Raw genomic sequence first — 21,936 nt, 5'->3', positions numbered from 1 at the left:
GCAGGCAAGTCCTGGCATCAGATGTAAGCAGATGAGGCGGCTCTTGTGTACACAGAGGACACAGGCTCTCCCAACTGCTGCTGTCCTTAAGTAGGCAGCCGTGTTCTGAAGCTCCTATTCGGCTGCTGTCAGAGAATAATTAAGGGCAGGAGGAAAAAGACTGAGGCCCCAGGGCCTGTGGGAGGAGTCTGGTCCAAGACTAGTTCAACCAGGAGAAATGGACCAGAGGAGGGTGTGCCCCAGTCTGGAGAGCTCAGAAAAGACTCGTCCCTTGGAGCTCTGTGAAAGGGGCAGAGCTCAGCTGGAACTCACCCCTCCTCTTCCTAGGTCCCCCTTCCCAAATAGAAGCCCCATTAGGACTTGGCTCAGCACAGACATTTTGGACAACAGATGGGACCCCGGCATCCCCTCATGCAGTTGGTGGGTAACAAGGCCCACAAAGGGACAGATGGTGTTTATGGTGGGAAGAGAGGCCCAGGTTGTCCAGCAACCACCCTACCACCACCCCACTCCCCCCACCCACCCCCAATGCTGCCTTTTATAGCTTCACCGCAAGAGAAGACACAACAGGCCTCGATTTTACAAAACCAGTTTATTCACATTTTAGAAAAACTAGTTTGAGGACAGGAACTGGACTTCCTACAACATGAGTGTGGGACTAAGAACGGCAGCCAGGAAACTTGAGGGAAGGAGGGAACAGGGGAGCCATGTCTCCCACTCTAGGTGATGGCTGGTCAAATAAATTAAAGGTGGGCTGGACAGAGGGAGAGGGTATCCAGGCAACCAGAGGAGGGGTGGCACTGGCTGGAAGACAGTCAACACCTGCAAGAACTGGAAAGAGCATGTGGAGTCGGCTGAGGAAGAGGCTCCCTTTGGCCCTTACCCTGCTACACGATCCTGCAGGACTGTGAAGCTGGCTGCTTCTCCCCCAGATGGAGGCCAGGTACAGCTCAGCACAGGAAGCCTGAGGAAGGCAGCTCCTTTCCCTCACCTGGGGTGCTACAGATCACCGCTTCCGCATCCTCTTCATAAAGCAGCAGGTGATGGTAGCCAGGACGCTGGCGCCGGTAACTAGGGCGACTCCTGTACCCACCAACAGGGGCACAAATAGGGTATCCACAGCTGGCAGAAAAGAAGACAGGCTCTGCTCAGAGAGTACCACGGTCTCTGACACTCTCCCCTGCAGATTTTCTAGACTCAGCCCTCCCCAAGGGAGAGCTAAGCGCCAGTCCTGCCTACCTACACTTCACACACAAACACAACCATCCCCCATCCCCCCCACCCCCCTCCACCCCCACCACCACCCCCCACCCCCGGTCTCAGCACTCAGGCCGGCTTGGGACCCTTCATGCAAAGGGATGTGGAAAAAGGATTGCAAGGGAAGACAGGAAGATGGAAAGGGGCAAACAGAGCAGGAACAGGTGGGTAGATGGTGGCTGTCACTCACCATGCGTGTAGGGGTAGACTGTGACAGGCCCGGAGCGCGCACTGCCTGCCTGGTACCAGCTGTAGTCCGCATGCTGCACCCAGGCACTTGGGGCACAGTGGTATATGCCTTCATCCTCAGGCCCCAAGCCGTGCAGTCTTAGCCGATGACTTCTGGGTCCCACCAGCTCCACACTGACAGGACCCCCTCCAGGCCGGACTCCCAGCTCTGCCACACCGTCCTGACCCACTCCACCCACAAGCTGAGCAGGGCCAGTGCTCAGCTCGCCCTCCTCTGGCCTCTCCACCCACCAGCTGGCTGCTAGTCGCAGCCCTGGGGGGCCGCCCCGCACAGATATGTTGCATAGCAGGGAGGCCGTTTCTCCCCGGTACACAGTGCCCCCTGCTAGCCACGCCACAGCCTCTAGCACCACGCCTGCAGAGCAAAGAACACGGGGGTTACCAGGTGAAGGCCCAGGGGCTAAGAGGTTAGGAAATAAACTCTATAAGTTCTGAACCCCGTCAAGGGCTCAACATCCTCTTACCTTCTTCTCTCACATGCACAGGGAGAGGCCGGGAACGAGCACTGGCCGCTTCACGAAGCCGGGTCCCAGACCCTCGAACATAGGCTTTGGCGAGGCAGCGGTAGGTGCCTGCATCAGCGGGCCTGGCAGCCTCCAGCCGCAGTCGGTAGGTTCTGGATGCTACTTTCTCCATGGCAATGTGCCGGTCCTCATAGCCAGGGCCCAGGCTGCCTATACCTTCCGTGTCCAGCTGGGCCACCAGGCGGCCGGGTCCAGGAGCCCCTGCAGGGGCCATCTCCCAGCCCACAGAGTACGCAGCATGACGGCCTGGTGGGGGCAGTGCACCGGACACATTGCACAGCAGTTCTAAGGGTTCGCCTGGGCCAATCCGACGTTCACCAGGTCCCACGGTCACCGCCAGCTGGCTGGCTGAAACACAGCAGGAGATGGGAGGAGTCACTGAGATGCCTGGGCCCCCCACCTGTAATTCTTCTTTGCAGAAATTTAGAGGCCTCTTATATCTCCCTCACCCCAGGACCCGAATTTCACCCTTCCCCCCATAGCCTTTGTATCTCCACGTTTATGCGGTACTCCCGATGCCCAACTGAGAGACACCCCCCCTCTCAGTGGGCTATGCTGCTGCACTCACACAGAGTCTGCACATCAACATGAGCCAGGACTGCCCTCTTCTCTGCGACCTGGACCCAGGAGCCGTCAGGATCCTGAATCCACTCAGCGGCCGTACAGTGGTAGGTGCCCGAGTCTCCAGCCTGGGCACCCCCAACCACCATTCGGTACCGATCAGTCCCTTCCTTGCTCAGCCGAAGCTCCCCAGAAGCTAGCCTCTCAGCGTAGGGCGCTCCAGCCTCCACCGCCATGTCGGAGTGCAGTCCCACTACTTCCTGTAGAGTGGCTCGCCCCACTGGCGCCTCCGGAATGGCTCTCCCAAAGGACACCGACAGGTGTGTGTGTTTCTTTGTTTTGGTCTGAGCCAGGCAGCCCAGCGCAAGCTCCTGCCCCTCGTGCACTGTGAGGCGTGAGGGGGAGGTGGCAGCCTGGCGCCCTCGGGGCCCTGGAGGGGCAGCAGATACCTGCAGCTCATCTGGAAGAACTGGAGAGAAAGGCTTTAGTGAGAGAGGGCTTGGAGCAGCATCCCTCCTGTTTCCTGTGTGTATCCTATTTCACTACACACTCTATAGGCTTCTAGAATGTAAGAACTGTGCTCTGTAGCTTTCTTCTATACCGCAGAGATGCCAAGCTTGGTCTGGGCACATCAAGATATTCAATAACTACTTGCTGAATGTCACAGAGCAAGCCTACTGACCCCTACTCTGATGTCTAAGACTGACCCATTTTAAATACTCAAAAAAGTAATCCTGTCTTCCTTCTCTAAAGACTAAGAGGCTGGACCTGATGGTGCCGGCCTATAATCGCAACTACCCAGGAAGCTAAGGCAGAAGAGTCAAGTTCAAGGGCCGTCTGGGCTACAGAACAAGTTCAGTGCTGGTCTGGTCAACTTGGAAAGTTTCTGATTCAGCCCATCTCCCCCCCCCCCAAAAAAAAAAAAACTGCTGGAAAGACTGGCTTGATGGCACCGGAGCTGACACAATACTGCCTGAGCTACACAGTGAATTGTGGGAGTTTTGTCACCAGTTTCAGGCCAACCTAGGCTAGTTGTAAGCTAGCCTGGGCTACAAGAGTGAGCCCTCAAAAGACAACACAGGGAATATAGCTTAGTAGAGTGCTCCCTTGGTATGTTCCACGCTGTAGGTTCAATTTCCAGTACTGAGAAGATGGGGGTGGGGGGAGAAGAGGAGAAGGAAGAAGATGACAGAGAAGGAGGAAGACGAAGCAAAAATAGATCTGAGCGTGCTGGCTTATACCTATAACCCCAGTGCTTGTGAGGCTCTCTCACCACCTAGCTCAGAGCTCAGTACCTCTCAGCTCCACCTTGGCACTGTAGTTGCCCAGGTACTGCGTATCTGTGGAGGGGGTGTAGCACTCATAAAAGCCAGAGTCCTGGGCCTGCAGGCGAGCAATCTTGAGCACCACCGAATCTCCCTTCAGGCGCTGCACCTGCAGGTCACCAGATGCCACACGAGGCCCAAAGACAGCATAGGAGAACTGGCTATCCTTGGTGCTGACAATGCCCAGGGACGTAGCTGGGGCCTCTGGTCTGTACATGAACCACTCGAAGTCTTGCTGGGCAGGGCCCTCATAGTCACTCACGTTGCAGGAGATAGAGACAGCGGTGCCAGCCACCCGGTAAAGAGGTCCCCTGGGGACATGCACCTGCCGGGCGTAGCACCTGGTTCCTGTGGGGTAAAAGCAGAAAGAACTGGAATCTTTTTAGAGAGAACGAGTCCCCACTTGATGGCCAGTATCATCAGCACCATTCTTGACTGCTGCCTGTGAAGGAAAGGGAAACCTAGGGATGGTTAGAACATAGCTGGGCGAAGACACAGATGGGAACACAAGATGGGACACGAGACACCAGCATCCCAGCACATCACGTAGGTTCAGATCCACCTGAACAGAGGAATACTCTAGCTAACTAGAGGCAGAGCACCTACATGAACAGAGGAGTCCATCCGGAGTCTGGGGTATAGACAGCCCGGTAAGTAAAATGCTTTCCATGCAAGCATCAGGACCTGAGTTCAATTCCCGGCAACTATGGAAAAAGCTTGGCACGGTGGCTGGTGAGTAGCCACATAAGCCTGACAACCTGGGTTTGAGCCCCTCAAGGGAAGGAAGGAACTGAATCCTGAAAGTTGTCTCCTCTCTCTCTCTCTCTCTCTCTCTCACACACACACACACACACACACACACACACACACACACGCACACGCACACGCACATGAATAAATGCAGTGGACGGTTCCTGAGCCATGACCCCTGAGGTTGACCTCTGACCTTTACACAGACACTCACATATACGCACCTGCACCCATGCATACATGTGGACCCTCATACACATGCAATTGGAAATAACAAATAAAAGAAGCATGCCTGATTCCCAACTCTCCAGCTCGTGGCTGGATCTTTATCGCTCCTACCCTGCCATGTGTGGCGTCTCTCCGGGCTCAGAAAGAACTTCTAGCTAAGGGATTCTGAGCCTTTTGCTGGAGGGGAGCTGACAACATCTTACAGAAAGGCTGCTTGGCTTAGCTCTGTCACCTGGGCTAGACAATGGAGCCAGTGGCCCAGGCTGGCTGGGGTACTGCACTGGATGGGGCACCATGCTGGACAGGGCACGGACCTAGTCAGTCCTCACTACACAATACCCTCCCCACTACAGCTGTGCCATGAGCTCACTGCTTCTCCCAGCCCACAAGGCTACACAGGCAGCTGTGGCTTCTGGGGCAAGAACCAGGCTCTGCCCAGGCCTGGGGCAGAAGATCCCTTCCCCGCCCCCAGAATCTGTCAACCTTCTGGCTAACCCAGATGATGCACTATGCACAGCCCCCCAAACAAAAGCTTTCATTTACATATGATTTGCCTATCTGCGCAGCATTTGCATAGACCTCCTTTCAATAAGGAGACCCCAAACACCTGCTGCCCCTTCCCCCTTCCCCCTTCTCTCTCTCTCCCTCCCTCCACCCATTTTACCCCACCCCCTGTTCCAACAGACAGCCGGTTCCAAAACCTTGGACTGTCCAGCTTCTTTCTCCTCTCCACTACTTCTAGGTAAGACCGCAGAACCCTAGAATGCAAGAAGGGCTGTCAATCATTCCTCAGATGAGAGAAATGAAGAAACTCCCAGAGAGCACCTCTAGGGAGCACTGCCACTAGGTTCTAACCACAGATGTGAGTCTAGAGCTCTCTCCCAGCCAACACGGAAGGCCTGGCCGTGAGAACCATCTCTCTTCTAGATGAGAAAAGTAAAGTGAAATGTGACATTGTGGCCAAGTCCCTGCCCTCTCTGGAGGGCCTCTACACACCCCTGAAGAGGGACAAAACCAAGAAGGCGGAGATGCTTCCAAGGAGAGCCCTGGTTTACAAAACTGTAATTTCCCGGATTTCCAGGGGTAAGTCCACAGCTTGCTACTGGCCCTGGAGGAAACCACCCAAGAGCCTGAGAGCCTGCTCTACAGTTCTCGCTCCTTTCCTTCTTCTGGCTACGTCACGCAGAGAACACATGACCACCGCCTGAAGCAGAGGCTAGAGTCAGAAAGCCAACATGGGACCAACCCTTTCCTCTCCTGGGTCTCAGTTTCTATCTCTCAGCACTAAGAGCTCCCAGTTCTGATGTTGAACCCGTGAGTATATGTGTGTGACTCAGGCACATATCGCTCCAGGCACATTTCATAATCAGGAGGATGGTTAAGGCAGCCAAGCTGACACCATCCTGGCTGCCCATGGGTAAACTCTGCTGAGAAGGTCCCCTCCCACCTTCCTGGCTCCACACAAGCTGATGCTTGGAGATCCCCATGGGAAAGTTGTCCCCACAGCCTCAGAACATAGGCTGCTACAAGGTTCTCAATGGCTGGGCTGCCTCCTTTCTAACAGCCAAAGGTCTGCTTTGGAGTCAGTTCTGAGTTCAAATCCACCCCCCACCCTCACTGGATACACAGTGGTATTTCACATCATCTGTGAAGTGAATGCCAGTGCTGGCTGCAGTGGGCTAAGATGACATTCAGCTCCTCTCCCGCCCCTGAATAACACTCACTCCTCCCAACCACCCCTGGGCTCATCCCTGCTCGGGTTAAGCCCAAAGGAAAAGAAGCAATCGCTAGGCAACCAAGCCCCACAGCTCCTTCAACTCCCTACATCACTCTGCCTCCCGCCTTGTTCCCAAAGGAGTTTTCATCCTGGCCCCAAGAAGCCCAAGGAACCATTCTGTACAACACTGCGCAGTTCTGGTATAAACCAGAGAAGGAGGTTGGGGTGCCCCACTATAGTATCTTCTCCATATGCATAACACACACACACACACACACACACACACACACACACACACACGTTCCTTTCAAGGGCTTCAGTCTCCTGGCAACTGCTCCATGCCATATCTTTCCCAGAACACCTCCTACAGGGAGCCCTCCAAGTCAGACCCCAAACATGGTAATGTTAGCAACCTCCACAGGCCTCAACACACACACACTCACACTCACACACACACACCAGACATGACGCAAGGTTGGCCCAGAAAACACACCATCATAAACACCCACCAGGACAGACACTGGGTGCTTAGAGATCCCAGGTTCAGTTTCCATGGAGCCTGGTTTCTCCTGAGGCAGGGATGTTGGGACCAACTGAGTCTGACAACCAGGCAAATATCTGGGAGCGTGGAAGAAGGGCAAAGAGGGAACTGGCCCAGGGTGGAGACACGTGAGGGAAGAAGCCTCAGATGGTGACATGTTATATTGGGAGGTGGGGGTGTTGGGGAGACTTTTTTCAGAGATCGTGGTCAGAATCAGCCCCTGGGCCTCCAGCCAACTCTAGGCAATTATGAAGACCGCCAGGCACTGCCCACGCAGAGCAAACACCCAAAACCAGGCCTTGAGCCGAGAGTGGGGCAGAAGGTTGTCACGGTATTTGGTAGCAACGACCCCAGACGCTGGGTGTAACCGATGAGAAGTGGTGCCTGCCTCCGGAGGCCCGATGGTGTCTCAGGGGATACCTCAGTAGGTCGCCCATATGCCCCAGCTAGGAACCTAGAGCGAGGACACCACCACCCTCCCCATAACTGATTGGGCAGACAGGCGCAAAAGGAAGCGAGACGCCGAGCCCAGAGACAGTGGAGGCACGTCTGTTGGAGAAGTAGGGATGCAACCAGCTCTGAAATGCTAGGAAGGTGGGCTGGTGGGCTGCACGGTGTTAGGCACCTACCCGGCCGGGACAGGGACGCGGCGACCACCACCTGGCTTACCAAGTATTAGCAGCAGCAGCAGGAGCGAACTCAGCGGCGTGGGGCTAGGGACGCCCATTCTGCGTAGGCGGCTCTGAGGAGACTCCTGGGGGCGGCGTGGGCTCTGGGGGGCCAGGGCCGCGGGGGGCGCATGCCCAGGTGGGGGGCAGAAAGCGGAGCAGTGAAGCGTGGGTGCGCAGAGCCCAGCCGAGCGGGAGCCGCCAACTCCCCGCCCTCCACCCTTCTTCCCCTCCTCCCGCCGCTCTTCCCGCCCTCCGCAGCTCGGGAGACCAGTCCCAGCCGCGCCCCGCTGCCCGGCCCCGCCCCCGCCTCGCCCCGCCCCAGGCCGTCGCCTGGGCCAGACTTCGACCCTGATGGTGGCTCCGCCTCTGGCCTCAGGCTGGGCGAACTGGCGGCACCTGGGCTCCTCTACCCCCATTTCCTCGCTCAGAGGGCACCCCGCCCTGCACCTGCCAGCCTTCCAGGGAGAATGGGGTGCTTGCAGGGCCTCTGGGGATGCATGATGGGGTGACTGTGGTTACGCACTCAGAATCCAATTGGGTGATGTGGGCCACTGAGTCTTGGCAGCAAACCCTGCTGATTTATGTAGGCATGGCCTGACCCACGGTTTCCTGGACGTGAAGCGGACCCAAAGGGGCTTCAGAGTCCTGGAAGATCGCTGGAAATCTGTTCTAATACCCGGTCAGAATGCAAAGCGAAAGGGAAGTGGGTTAGCGGTCCAGACTTCCTAGCTGGAAGATCCTTGTTCAGCTCAATGCTTTCAAGCTCACTTCCCCCCCCCCCCCCGCCACGTACGGAACAGAGATTGTAAACACTCGAGGAGTTACGGCGATTATTAGCTGAGATCATGCACATACGTTTCATGCACACGGTAACTATGGGGGTGTTTTGTTTTTGCGTTAAACTGCTTTCTACCAATTGGAGTCTCCAACGAGAGGACGTAACACACCTCTTTGCTGGGGAAGGTGGAGCTAGCCTGGAGGTAGGAAAAAGGAAGAGAAACCTCTTCCCAAAGCCATGTCTCCAACTGTGAAAAAGGCGGAGAGTAGGGTGGGGCCAGGATGGGAAGAAGGGGCGGCTCAGCCTGCAAAACCAGGGCGCGGAAGTGCCCATTAGGGGGAAGTGGCCTAGAACACGTCTAGATCTTCACCTCCATTCCCTACTTGTCCCCTTCACCCCTGCTCCCTCGCTTACTGCTTCCTATTGAGAAAACTGAGGCACAGACAGGAAAAGAGATCCGGGCCAGCGGTGACTTCCTCTTCTCAGAAGTCGTATTCGTGGGGCTGCCAGTGGAAGCCACATTCAGCAACCACAGAGAAACACTGATAGGGAATCTATAGGGAAGTCAGAACTCCAACCCTGGTCGCCCAAGACTGCCTAGCAAGAGGCTAAGGGACCTGCTCCTTGTCACCTGGATATATCCCAAGCCTGGTTTCTTCACACTGTTTCTCTAGAAGCCATGTTGAGCCATGTGAAAACTGCAAGCTACCGGGAGACTTTGGGAGAAAGCATTCTCCCTTTAGCTGGAGGTTGAGTGGATTGAATGACTTTCTGGTACCGGTTTGAAAGTCGGTCATCATCATCATCATCACCATCACCATCACAACATCATGATTATCATCATCATAGCCATTTATGGGATGGTTTCACAATAACACCGCCACCACCTGAAGATATCCTTTCTAAACTTTACAGGTTATTTTACAAGCAAAGTCATTTAACACAAGAGAGACCTGGCCTTTTAAAATAGTTATGTGTCTTGCCCAAGGCCACACAGATTTTAAGGTAACTAAAGTGTTACTTTAAAGCTCAGGTCTGGTGTGCACACCCTAGCACGCAGGAGGCAGAGGCAGATGGATCTCTGTGACTTCCAGGCCAGCCAAAACCACATATATCCTGTCTCAAAACAAACAAAAGAGCAAAACAAAACAAATCCACAAAACCTCAAGTCTGACGGTTCCCATCTTTTCTTGTACTCCACTGTTCACTCTGTTAAGGGCGAAAACTCATTCATGTTGCAGGGTACTGAGCGGGCCAGACCTTGTACTGGATTTTAGTAGTGCCCTAGTCAGCAAGGCTTTCAAGGTCCCCAACTCTCAGGGATATCCTGCGTGTTTTGAATAAACAAGTTAACAGTCAGCACTCGGTATAAGCATATGGGATGGAGTAGGAGGAGCTCTCTTCCAGGAGATTACCTTGTAGCTTGGGACAAAGGGACTCCCGTGCCAGTACACAGGGGTTAGGGGCTGGGCTAGGAGAACGTTTACACACCCCTCCCAAAACTGTGCAGTCCAGCAGTGGCCAGCAGAGGGAGCCCAAAGTCCAGGACTGTCTCACTCCTAAGATGCTTATGTAACTTGGAAAGTTGGGGGAGGGGAGTAAACGCCAGGCACGAGGCTCACCACATGCAGGCACATGGCTCCCCACTGAAACCAAGGGGCTTCACACAGAAAGGTGTTGCGCACACACCCAGCGGGGCAATGCTCAAACACACGCACATGCGGCAAAGGAGGGCCAGATCAACGTCAAAGACTGGAGGACACCCCACACTCACACAGACTTATGCAGTATGGAAACTGGCGTTCTGGGGTGGAGTGAGGCAAAAAGGAAGAGACCTTTCCAGGCAGACTTAAGATTAGACTAAAGCATGGATTGAGAGGAAGCCTGAGACTGTAGAGACGTGGACACTGTTGTGACCATCAAACCAGATCCCCACCCACAGTTCCACGTACTGCCACATGTGGGCAGACTTCAGTCACCAGTCTCGTTCCATGTGGTTATTTAACAACATTCAGCCTCCAGATGGCATGTGTATGAAGCATCTAGATGACAGTAAGGTGTCATGAGTATCGTTAGAGGTAATTAAGACCCAAGGCCTTCCCTGAAACAGTTATAATCTGGCTGAAATGTCATATGCTATAGTCACAGCAAGAGAACAATGCCCCTCAGAGAGAAGCATGTTCAAAGACAAGACTGTTGAGGTGACGTGTTCTGCCCTGTGCAGGCTCTGTAACGTGAACTGATTTCGTTTTCCCAGAACCTGTGAGGTTAGCACTTCTCATCTCTATAGAAACCGAGGCATGGAGGACCTAAGGCGTGTTAGACTCGCTGTCCAGTGTTGGATTTCTTGGAGTCCAAATTCAGATTTGAGCTAGGATCCTCTAGCCTGTTGCGTGGTGAAAGCAAATATCACAGAAAGAAAGAGAAAAGAAATATAAGCCCAGCACACACACACACACACACACACACACACACACACACACACACACAGCTATAGAGACACACTGACAAGCACACCAGCCACTAAGCTAATAAGAAAACGACACAAACACACACATAATGGTATGGTATCCCCTGCCTCCTTAGTATGTGTAAAGTCCAGCTCGGAGGGAGCCTAAGATCCCACACAAGAATGTCTTGTGTCTGTGTGTGTTTACAAAGCCTTCACCTGGATGAACTGATGAACCGAAGGGGAAGTTCTCTCTGCTGAATTGTTGAGCGGTTACAGAAAGGGTCAGAGTCAAAGGAAGAGAAAAACCCTACCCATCACCTGGACCACAACTTCACGCAGGGGATGAAGCAGGTGTGTAAGCAAGCACAAACATGCAAGCATCAAACACACCCAGACACATTCCCACAAAGTGGCCCCCCAAGCATACTCTACCACTTCTTTCTCCCCTGAGCAAGTTGTGTAAAGCCTTATACTGTTCTCTCTCTCTCTCTCTCTCTCTCTCTCTCTCTCTCTCTCTCTCTCTCTCTCTCTCTCTCTCTCTCTCTCTCTCTCTCTCTCTCCCCCCTCTGTGTGTGTGTGTGTGTGTGTGTGTGTGTGTGTGTGTGTGTGCCCTGGTCCCTCCTCTTGCCCTGACAGAGCTCACACTTCTAGTTCTCAAGCCCAGTGCCAAGCGGGCAGCACAGTTGTTCAAGAATAGAGGAGCCACTATACTACTTGGGCCTTGGCATGACCTGGTTCTGACCCACTGAGTGGGCCTAGCCATTGCTTCTCCCAGAGTGAATGCCAGCTGCTGCCCACTTTGGAATGCTACTCATGGATCCCTCTGAGCTGGAATCCCCCTCAGCTTTCTACCCTGCCAAGGCCTGTGTTCATTAGCCCTATGGTGTAGGTATCTGGGTTCCACCCACCACCCCCACCACCCACTCCCCACCCCCCCAGGCTCCCTGGACTTGTGCTCTGTCCCCAGGCAGCTGAGAGGGACCCGCTGGTTCAGAATCCCATCTGGAGGGTGTCAAAGAGCAAAAGCAGGCCTCACTCTCACTCTCTGTGAGATCCCGAGCAGAGTAGGCCGCAATGAAGTCAGGAAATAGCAGTCCAGTAGACAGCTCTGCGGACTGGGTGTTAGTTGAGCCTCGGGGGCAAGAGGTGGTTAGCACCAGGTGACTGCTTCTGAGTCACCAGGTTGAGCAAGAGGCAAATTTGAAGAACAGGTCATTTACGGGTTTGTCTGCCTCCAGCTGAGTGAGGTGAGGAACAAACGCTGGGCTGACTGAAAGGCGGCTTTGTGTTGGGCGCTGTGTACACACTAGGCTTGCTCATTCAGTCCTCGCCACAGCCTTGGAAGCTAAGAACTGTGCTTACCTCCCTCCATGTTACAGCCAGGAAGCGGGAGCAGAGACCTTGTGCAATTTACCCAAGTTTGCATAGCAAATAAACAGGAACGCTCACAGGCAAATGAGCTTAAATGTCCTGAACATATGTCTCCTCTCCTGTATGGTGACCTGCATACATTCAGTGTGTGTGAATATGCGTGCCTTGTGTGTGTATATATAGTGTAATGTGGTGGGTGGGTGTGTGATGTATGTATGGTTGTGGTGTGGTGTGGTATATGTATGTGTGTGTGTGAGATGTATGTGCGGTGTGTAATGTGGTGTGTGTGTGTGTGTGTGTGTGTGTGTGTGTGTGTGTGTGTGTGTGTGTGTGTGATATGTGTGGTGTGTGATGTGGTATATGTGTATGTGTGTGTGTGGTGTATGTGATATATGTGGTATGGTGTATGTAGCACACAGTAGGTGTTTTATAAGTATTTCTTGAATAAGTCAGTGCAGGGCTAGAGGTCCCGGATAAGAGGAAACAATGAGAGCTGTGTGCTGGGACTTTGAGGGAAAGAGAGAAGAACAGGTTTCATGTACACACGCCAAAGACTTCTGACTCTGGGGTCTCAGCTCCTCACAGCCTCCCAGACGAGGAAAGAGCTTTGAGACCCAGTCCAAAGCACCCCAGCATGGAAGGGCTTCTCTGTTCTCCCCTCTAACCAGAACAGAAGGCAGGGAGGTGCAAGGGGTGGTGTGGGATGCACAGCCTGCCCAGCCAGCTCACGCAAGCTCTGATGCTCCTGCTTAGACCTCCCTGGTCTCAGCTGAGCGTCTTCCTCGGCCTCTTTCCCATCAGTCCTTGCCTGTCCACTTGTCCACCTGGACTCTGAAGGAGGCCAGTACCCCTTGGCTATTCTGGCTGAAGAGTGGACAATTCCCTTTTTGCTTGGTCCAACTGAAACAAGGATGGAATTTTTCCAAAGGCTCTCTATTAGGAAAGTAACGGAAAAACAAAGCCAGAAATAAAAACTGCAAAAACAAAGAAACAGATGGAGCAGTGGGGGTGAGAGTGCTGGCCATGGGAGCGAGTGGGAGCTGGGTCCCGATGGTAAGACAATCCTCAATACCCAGACACACACACACACACACACACACACACACACACACACACACACACACGTATACACACATGCACACACGCACACACGTACACACACACACACACACACACACACATACACGCACACACGCACGCATGCGCACACACATTTCTACACGCACTCACAACATCTGCCGTTGGCCCTCGGATGGCATTTTCCACATTGAACTGTATATACAGAGCTTGTTTCAATCTGCCTTCTTATTTTGACTGAGCTTCTCAAGGCCACTGCCAATTCTAATTATTCCTCCTCTTCCTCCTCTTCCTCCTCTTCCTCCTCCTCCTCTTCTTCCTCCTCCTCTGTGTGTGTGTGTGTGTGTGTGTGTGTGTGTGTGTGTGTGTGTGTGTGTATGTGTGTGAGGGCAGGGAGTGACTAGAGGAAATCAGTCTTTTCTCTCTGGTTACCCCATGGCCTCCATGGTGGACACTTCTGTTTCCTCTGATCTCTGATTCTATCTCGCCCTGACCACTTCCACCCACACATGAAAGTTTCCTATTTCAGAACTCAAACATCTGTCGCTCAAAAATCAAGCCACACCGCTTCCTGGGCAACCTAGCAAGGGCAGGCTCTGTGCTCCAAAGAGGGAAGGTGCTGGAGACCACATCCAGTGAAAGAGAAATTGCACTCTAAAGGCTAGGACCTTGGAGATCGAGGGCAGAAAGTAATAATCTATGTTCCTTAAGCATTTTTGCCCTGCACGCAGAGTTAGTGACTGGGTAAATGAGTTCAGGAAACCTTCTGTCCAATTAGTGGTCAGTCTGAGATTTACTTTCTAGGCATTCTGACTCCATTTGTGGACACAAAACTGGTGTCTGGGGCATGACATGGGTATGGAGGTGTGACCAGCTGCCAGCCATGGTGACAGGGAACACCAAGAAGGAGAACCAGCCACTCTACATTGGCACTGTGTTGGCACAGAGGACCCTACCTCTTGATGTTCTTGGGATGAAGGGGCCAACCAAAACAAACATAAAATGTATGGTCTGAGTAGGTGGGGCTGGTATGTCGGGGCTAGACAGTAAGGCTTTGGGCAGACCTGGTTCTCACAGCCAGGGGGCACTGTCCCTAACTTCAGTTCCATTATTTCTATAATGGGAGCCATGGCCGCACTGACCTCACTGTTTCCTGGTCATTGTCAGGAAGATAAGTTATGGTGAGTGCTATGGCACATGGGCAGTGGGGTAGGCCCAGTGAACAGGAGAAGAGAGTCCTCCACACAGGACCCTAGCCCCGCATCCCTCACACCCCCTCCTCAGTTACCCACTGTCTTCTTTCCTTTCTATTTCCTAAAGCAATCTTCTTGAAAGAAGGTGGCCTGCTTCAGCCTCCAGCTTCCTCACCACATGCCCTGTTAGTGTGGAATGAGGTTGGGGGGGGGGGGGAAGATTGTTGTTTCCAGGTTTGACCTGCCATGAAGATGGCTTCCTTAGAGGTCACAACAGTCACCTCAGAGGTGTCTGAGGTAAAAAAAAAAAAAAAAGAAGTAACCAGCCTCATTTCCCTTTGTCAACTGGAACTTGGCTTTTAGAGTTCTTTCTTATGCTCTTATAACGGTTCCTCTCTCAACTCTAGGTCCTTAGCTTGGTCTAGCTCTCTCAATCTTTCTGGCTTCTCTACCTCACCATCTTCTAGACCAGTGGTTCTCAACCTTCCTAATGTTGCAATCCTTTAATACAGTTCCTCATGCTGTGGTGACCCCCAACCATAAAATTATGCCCCTTGCTACTTCGCAACTGTAAAGTCGCTAGTGTCATGAGACAGAATGTAAATCTCCGATATGCAGGATAGCTGATGTGTGACTTCCATGAAAAGGTCTTTCTAGCCACACAGGGGTTATGACCCACAGGTTCAGAGCCGCTGGTCTAGGCTCATCTTTGGCTTAAGTATTGAACACATTTCTTCCTAAGACTCTTGCCATTTGTCCTCCAGATTCCCCCACCTTAGTGACCTCTGCCTCCATGGTCATCTCTATGCAGGTGACTTCCACAGCCCATGCTCCCTGCGGAGGTCCAGTCCTGTCTCATCTATTCAAGAAGCCCCTCCTGCAGCCTGACCACACACAACACCTCAGCCTCACAACCCACCACAGGGATGTGATAGCTTGTTTCCCAACTTCATAACAGTCAGAGCTGCGCAACACCCCCACTCCACAAGTCTTTCCTCCCCTGCCCTGGCAAGCAACCAGCTACGGAGTCCTGAATGCTCACCCCTGCTGTTCCCCCCCCACCTCCTCTCCTGCCACACCCTCTCCCTGATAGCTCCTATCTCTTCCTTCCAGCCCCACACCTCACACCCATGCGCTTACGTGCGCACACACACCCCCCCCTTCAATCAAAGGAGTCTTACCCAGGGTACAATTTGAATGAGATGATTTCTTTCTTCAGAAACTTTAAATGTCTCCATATTGTTTATAGCAATATTTCTCAAACTTTCTCGGTGGTAAAAATACAGACTCCCACTCCCCACCCCCGCCCTCATGAATCAGAATCTTTGAGCCTGGCCCCACTGTTCTGTATTTTTAACACGTATCCAGGTGACTTTTAGCATCACAGGTTTTTATTTTCCTTCTTCTTCTTTTTTTTTTTTTAACAGAATGCTGGCATTTAGGATAACACTTAGTCTGACATTCGAGGCTCTCTGTATCCACTTCCCAGATTGACTTCACATTCTCCTCTATACTCTGGATGCTACTGCAGCCCCTGATGTCCCGAACCTACAGGGTTCCGTCTCACGGAGCCAGATCTCTCCTATCTATCAAGACTCAATTAAAAGGCCACCTCCTCCGTGAAGACCTTCTTGATTCTTCCGGCTGAGCATCATCTCTCTCATCTTGGAGCTGATATCACCTTCTAGTCTAACCATGTGCAATCAGCAGGCATTAGCGCCTAGCTCACAGAGCGCTGTTGTTCTCTTTCCCTCCCCTTTATCATCTGTGCTCTTTCTTGTTACCATTGCAGCCCCTAGAGCCAAATAGACTAGGTCTGAGTCCCAGATCCCCCACTTGATTGGGTGCCTCAGTTTCCCTATCTGTAAAGCAGAGTTGGTACGAGAACTAAATTAACATGCGTCGTCTTTAGTTTCGGAGTCTGGAGGATCCAATGTCAGGGTACGGACAGATGCCACGTCTAGTGGGAACCTTGGGGTAAGGTCCAGGCCTGGCACCTAAACTTAAAGCTAGGATGAGAATCCTTCACTTAGCCAGTCAGTGGAGAAGTTGCAGGAAGATTAAGGAAATGGAGAAATCTCAAAGGCTCAGTACCCACTCTGGGGAAGTAGGGTCAAAGAATGGGGTGGAGGGGTTTGGAGGCTGGGGTGCGAAGCAAAAGGACTGTAAGTGTGGGAACCGTGACTCGGGGTTATGGTGGTCTTTCCAGTACTGGCCCAGAATGGGGCATACAGTAAGGTCTCAACAAGTACAGACTGAATGTCTCAGTGGCTCGATAGCATCACAAGGAGCACACACTGCTGATTACGCCATATTCCTCTAGGGATAAGATCCTGGACTCTAAGAGAAACTGAGGCAAAGAGGAGGTCAACCTCCCTAGAACTCTGGAAGTGCGTTACATAGGACAGAGGCCATGGCTCGGCGTGCCAGATGTTTACAGGGCGCCCTGTCCTTGTTGGGCATACAGAATGCCAAAGGGGACAAGCAGAAAAACGGAACTCGATGCTGGCTGAGGAGGAAGGGCATGGTAAGGGAAGAAGGAGGCAGGCAGGAAGGAGGAGGCTAGGGGCCAGGCCAGGCTGCCCCTTGATAGGAGGAATGGGAGGGTGGGGAAGCTCTGGGCCAGCGGCTGGGTCAGATCCTCAGCCAAAGCAAACCTACCTCAGGGGGCTGGGGGACCATTCCTTCCCCACACAGATGGAATCAAAGGCAAACAGGAACCCTGCAGGGCCCAGCTGTGACCCCTGCCCCCAAACTCAGCAAGCCCCATTAACCCTCTCCTCCCTGACACCTTTCATATCGCCACAGTCCAAAAGATCTCCGAAGACAGGCTCGCCTGTTATATGTTCCCTGAATACCACCCAAGAGATGCCAGGATCCCTAGTCCAAAAGAATACCCAGACCCTGCCCACCTCCATGGTGGCTCTGTGTAAAATATAGAGGTCATCTTTGCTAATAAAACAAAACCAAAACCAAACAGGCCTTCCTTTGTTTCTATGCCAAGAGCTAAAGGGTTCAGACTCATTTCCTATACTCACATTAATTGAAATAGACACACCTGTACCTACTAACAAGGCTGGGCAGGAACAACTGCCCCCTTGTCTCCTCTCAGCCCAGGGGAACTGCAGGCTACTGCTCCCCTGAGCTAGGCATGAGTAAGAGGAAGTAGCCCAGAGTTTGGGGAGCGCCAGAGGTGAAAGGAGATCTCACAGGCTTTCTGGCACCCCTTGTCACCCGGGAGACAAAATAGGTGACAGCCTGCCCAAGGTCATCCAAGTGGCCAGTAGCACCACTGGGACCTGACTTTTAGGCAAGTGTGCACCGCACCAGTCCATGACTCAGGCCTCAGGAAAGGCAGGTGCACCACTGAGCCCAAGACAGCAGACACAAAAATCTTTTCTTTTTCAATATCCTTAACACCCCGACCTGTGTGTCCCATTGGATGGGAATCCAATGCAGACCTTTCTGGATCCAGAGAAGCAAGGAAAGCAAAGAGATAATGGGTTAGGATACAGGAGACCAGGAGGCCGCTTCTCAGTGCCTTTATCTTTCTCTTTTCCCAATTCTAAACAATGTATTTTGAATAATCAAAAAAAGGACAAGAACACCATGGGGGAGGGGATTAAAGATGGCGGACGGCAGGAGAGTCCAAGGAAAAGAACTTTTAGAAGCTACACCAAGTACACTGAAAAGAGAGACCCACGAGCTAGCCAGGAGAACCAATATCAGGGAAAAGAGAAGAAAACCCACACAGTCCCTGTACTTCAGTGGGGAAACTGAGGTAGTAGCAGGCCTGGGGCAGCTACATCTGTGACCTGGAGCCAGGCCACTACAGTCTGAGGGAATGTGAGCGGAGAGCTAGGAAAAAAGGAGACATTAATTAAGGCCATCCTGGGCCTTCTAGTCTCCCAACTAATTTTTCACCCCATGGGGGTCTTTCTTTGAAAGAAAAGAAAAAAAAATGTCACCCACACTCCAGAAGGCTCCAGAAGTCTGGCAGCTGAGACAAGACTACATTAGAAAGGAAGATGAGAGGTTCAGGGACCAGGAGAGACAGGACAGCCCAGGGGGCTGGCAGCAGGAGAGGCAAGCAAGAGGGATGGAGGAGAAGAGGAGTGGGGTGAGGGGGCGGGGGCAGGAGAGGAACAGGGGTGGAGGTGGGGGTGGGGGTGGGGAGTGATGGAGTCTCTCCCAGCTCTTCCTTCCCACCCTCTGTCCCTCCCATTCTCTCTTTCATGATCTTGAAACAACCTTCAAGTCTGGGCTGGAGGCCCCAGGAGGCCAGTCACTTAGGAAACAAAACTGTTTCGTTTACAAGTCCATCTGCAGCTGAGCGCCCACCCTCCCTCCCCCTTACACACTCTCCCATGGACTCTCACGTACACCCACAGTAACGCACAGCTTTCCCTGTAGCCCGCGTGAATGCCTGCACACGGACACGTGCACACCACACGCTCCTAGGCGGACTACTAATTCGTAATAAATGGGGTGCACACATCTGAGCAAGCGCTGCCCTGTCCCCATCATTTTAAAGGAGGAGGAGGCAGGCTCTCTCATCTTGTCTGAGCCGGCTTCTCAGACTTGCTATGTAGCTTGGGGTGACCTTGACATTCTGATCCTCCTGCCTCTACCTCCCAGGCATTGGGGTTGTTCTACAACCCTCACCTTAGGGATATTTGGGATAGAACCCAGGTTTCCATGCTTCCTAGGAAGTCACCCAACTGAACCACTTGCCCAGACTGAAGCTCCTTCGGAGTTAGTACTTGGTACATTCCTACCCACAGAATCCCAGACACGAGTGTCCCCTTCGGTCCTAACTAGCATCCCACCTCCACACTAGTACATGTTCCTATGTCTCTCAGCTCCCTACCCTGTGTATACACATCCTACTTCCCAGATCTCTGCCGACCAAAGGCTTGGGCCTTTTCCATTTTGTCCCTTGTGACCTTGTCCTACTCTGAGTTTTCTCTCAAGACCACTCCCGCCATCCGTCCCCACCTCTTGTTCTCAGGTCTTTCTGGTTTTCCTCCTTTGTTCCTCTCTTGACTCAAATAAGTCCCCCTGTCTGGATCCCCAGTTAGAGATTAAAGGGCCAGATGTCTACCTCCACTGTGATCTGGGGTCTGAGACAGACTCCCATAGGTCCGTGAAGGGAGTGGTCAGGAAGGCGTGGGTGAGAAGCAGGCTGTAGGTGCTCTGCCTGCTGTCACTTGTTGCCTCTCGAGTACACAGCAGAGCACAGTGTCCTTGGGGCTCTGGTCACTCAAATGCAGGACATGGCAGGGAGCCCTAGCAGGCTTTGCAAGCAGAGGAAGGGCACAGCCCTTTCCGTTACTGAGACAGCAGAACCAGGCTGTGGGAAGGCCTGGGCAGTACAAGAAGGTGCCAGCAGGGGTGGGAGGAGGTTGGGGGAGCACTCAGAGCCTTTCTCTTCAGCCTTACCTTATATCTTGAAGAGGCTAGGGCGATTACTCAGGAACTCTGGCTCAGGCCTATAGATGCTACTTATACCCCCCAAAAGGATCATCTATTCACCCCTAAACCCCACACTCCACTAGCCTTCAGGTAAATCTTCTAGAGCCTTCGTCCCCAGCTTTACATCTTCAGCTGTTCTCTGTGTCCTTGACACACAGGGACTGTGTTTAATTTCCTCTCATGATTTTCCCAGTCTCATCTACTCCAGACCCAGACCATGAGAATGGACCACAGACCATGAGAAAGTCCATGTGTGCTTATAGGGCCCATCCTTCCTGCGTAGGCCCAGGAGGAAACAGTTAGGGGCAGGTAGGCGCTGACCCTCCGGTGTCTGTAATGGAAAAATCTCAGCTGCAGAGCCGGAGGTGGCCAGCTATTTAGGGAATTCAGATGTGAGCCCTGTGCTCTGAGAGTAGATTTCCTGGACAAGAGGTCCATAATCGCTCTACAGGGAGCTCCCTCCAGGGCCAGAGGGGGCTCAACCCAGCCAGCCCAGCCAGCGGGCACCTTAGGACTCCTGCCAATGCCTCATTGCCTCCCTCCTCCTTCCCAGCCAGGGTTCTCAGACCTGCCCCTGCTCAGTGGGCGTCCACTCACTCACTACATTTCGGTGCCCAGAGAAATGGGGACACTGCAGAACTTTATCCCTCTAACTGTTCCTAGTCGGTGGGGGCAGAAAATCTTCTTCTCTCTGTCCCCAGCCTCCATTCTTCAACAAATGAATGATGCCAACACCCCCCCCCGCCCCCAGAGCGGCTGGGCTGGTCATGAGTTATCTGCTCTGTTCCTGTTTCTATTGAGAGTAATGTTGAAGACATCTTCTCAGCTGGAGGTGAAGCCCCCTCCCTCCCCCCAGACCCAACCTCCAGGATCTCCCATGCCATTAAACAGGTCTCTCACAGTGGAGTCTGCCTGACCCCTTCCTCCCAGAAGGAACCAAGGAAGTCCTTGCTCTTTCTAGTCCCACAGAGTTGGTATTTGAGGTGATAATGACTTCCATGCCCTCCTGCTACACCTTCCAGATTTGACTTCTCATACCATTCACCGACCTCCGACTCAGACTCACTCAAAGCTCCCCTGTAGCAGTGAAGGGGAGGCTCATCTGCTTCATACACAGAATGGCAGAAATGCTTCCACGTGCCTGTTGTGCCCGGACTTGGGCGGCCTTCCTGGCTCTTTCATATCTTCTGTCCTTCACCTTCCCAACTGCTTCTAAGTGCGGAGACTCTTGCTTGTCTTGAACACTGGGTTACAGGTGTGTCCACCATTAAAAATCATGTCACAATGTTATAACCAACAACATTCATGTCATCTACAAACCACACTGGACAACTATGAAATCACATTATCCAGAGAGAGAGAGAAAGAGAGAGAGAGAGAGAGAGAGAGAGAGAGAGAGAGAGAGAGAGAGAGAGAGAGAGAGAGAACGAACGTTGGTGGTGGCACATTCTCTTAATCCCAGCAGAGGCAGGGGGATCTCTGAATTTAAGGATTAGCCAGATCTGTAGAGCGATTTCCACAACAGCCAAAGCAACACAGAGAAAACTTGTGTCAAAAAACAAACAAACAAATAAAAAATCGCTACACTGTTACAAAGCATCTCAATGTTTGAAGTAAGGTTAGGATGTATTGGGCCAAATTCCTAGCTATGGTGGTGGTGGGGTGGCGTATGGAGCCCAAGAGCAACAAGTGGGACATGCCTGGTGCAGCATCTCCAGGCTTTGGTTCTGCAAGGAGCTTCAAAAGCAAGAGTCGTCTGATTCTAGT

At 52.7% G+C, this 21,936-nt stretch overlaps 1 protein-coding gene across 1 annotated transcript; it reads right to left on the bottom strand.

Annotated features, from left to right (window-relative positions):
* Positions 1-571: 571 nt before the first annotated feature.
* On the bottom strand, positions 572-8,048 carry Igsf8 (immunoglobulin superfamily, member 8). Its single transcript, NM_080419.2, has 7 exons — positions 7,822-8,048; positions 3,887-4,264; positions 2,599-3,060; positions 1,971-2,378; positions 1,448-1,861; positions 992-1,122; positions 572-831 (listed from the first exon to the last, which is right to left on the bottom strand). The coding sequence occupies exons 1-6, from the start codon at positions 7,877-7,879 to the stop codon at positions 1,007-1,009; spliced, it is 1,836 nt and encodes a 611-aa protein (NP_536344.1). The 5' UTR covers positions 7,880-8,048; the 3' UTR covers positions 572-831; positions 992-1,006.
* Between the last annotated feature and the right edge of the window lie 13,888 nt (positions 8,049-21,936).

Source organism: Mus musculus, chromosome 1 (assembly GCF_000001635.26).
Source record: "Mus musculus strain C57BL/6J chromosome 1, GRCm38.p6 C57BL/6J".
Taxonomy (NCBI): domain Eukaryota; kingdom Metazoa; phylum Chordata; class Mammalia; order Rodentia; family Muridae; genus Mus; species Mus musculus.
The sequence above is the reverse complement of the archived record's forward strand: the minus strand, read 5'-3'. Positions and strand labels throughout refer to the sequence as shown.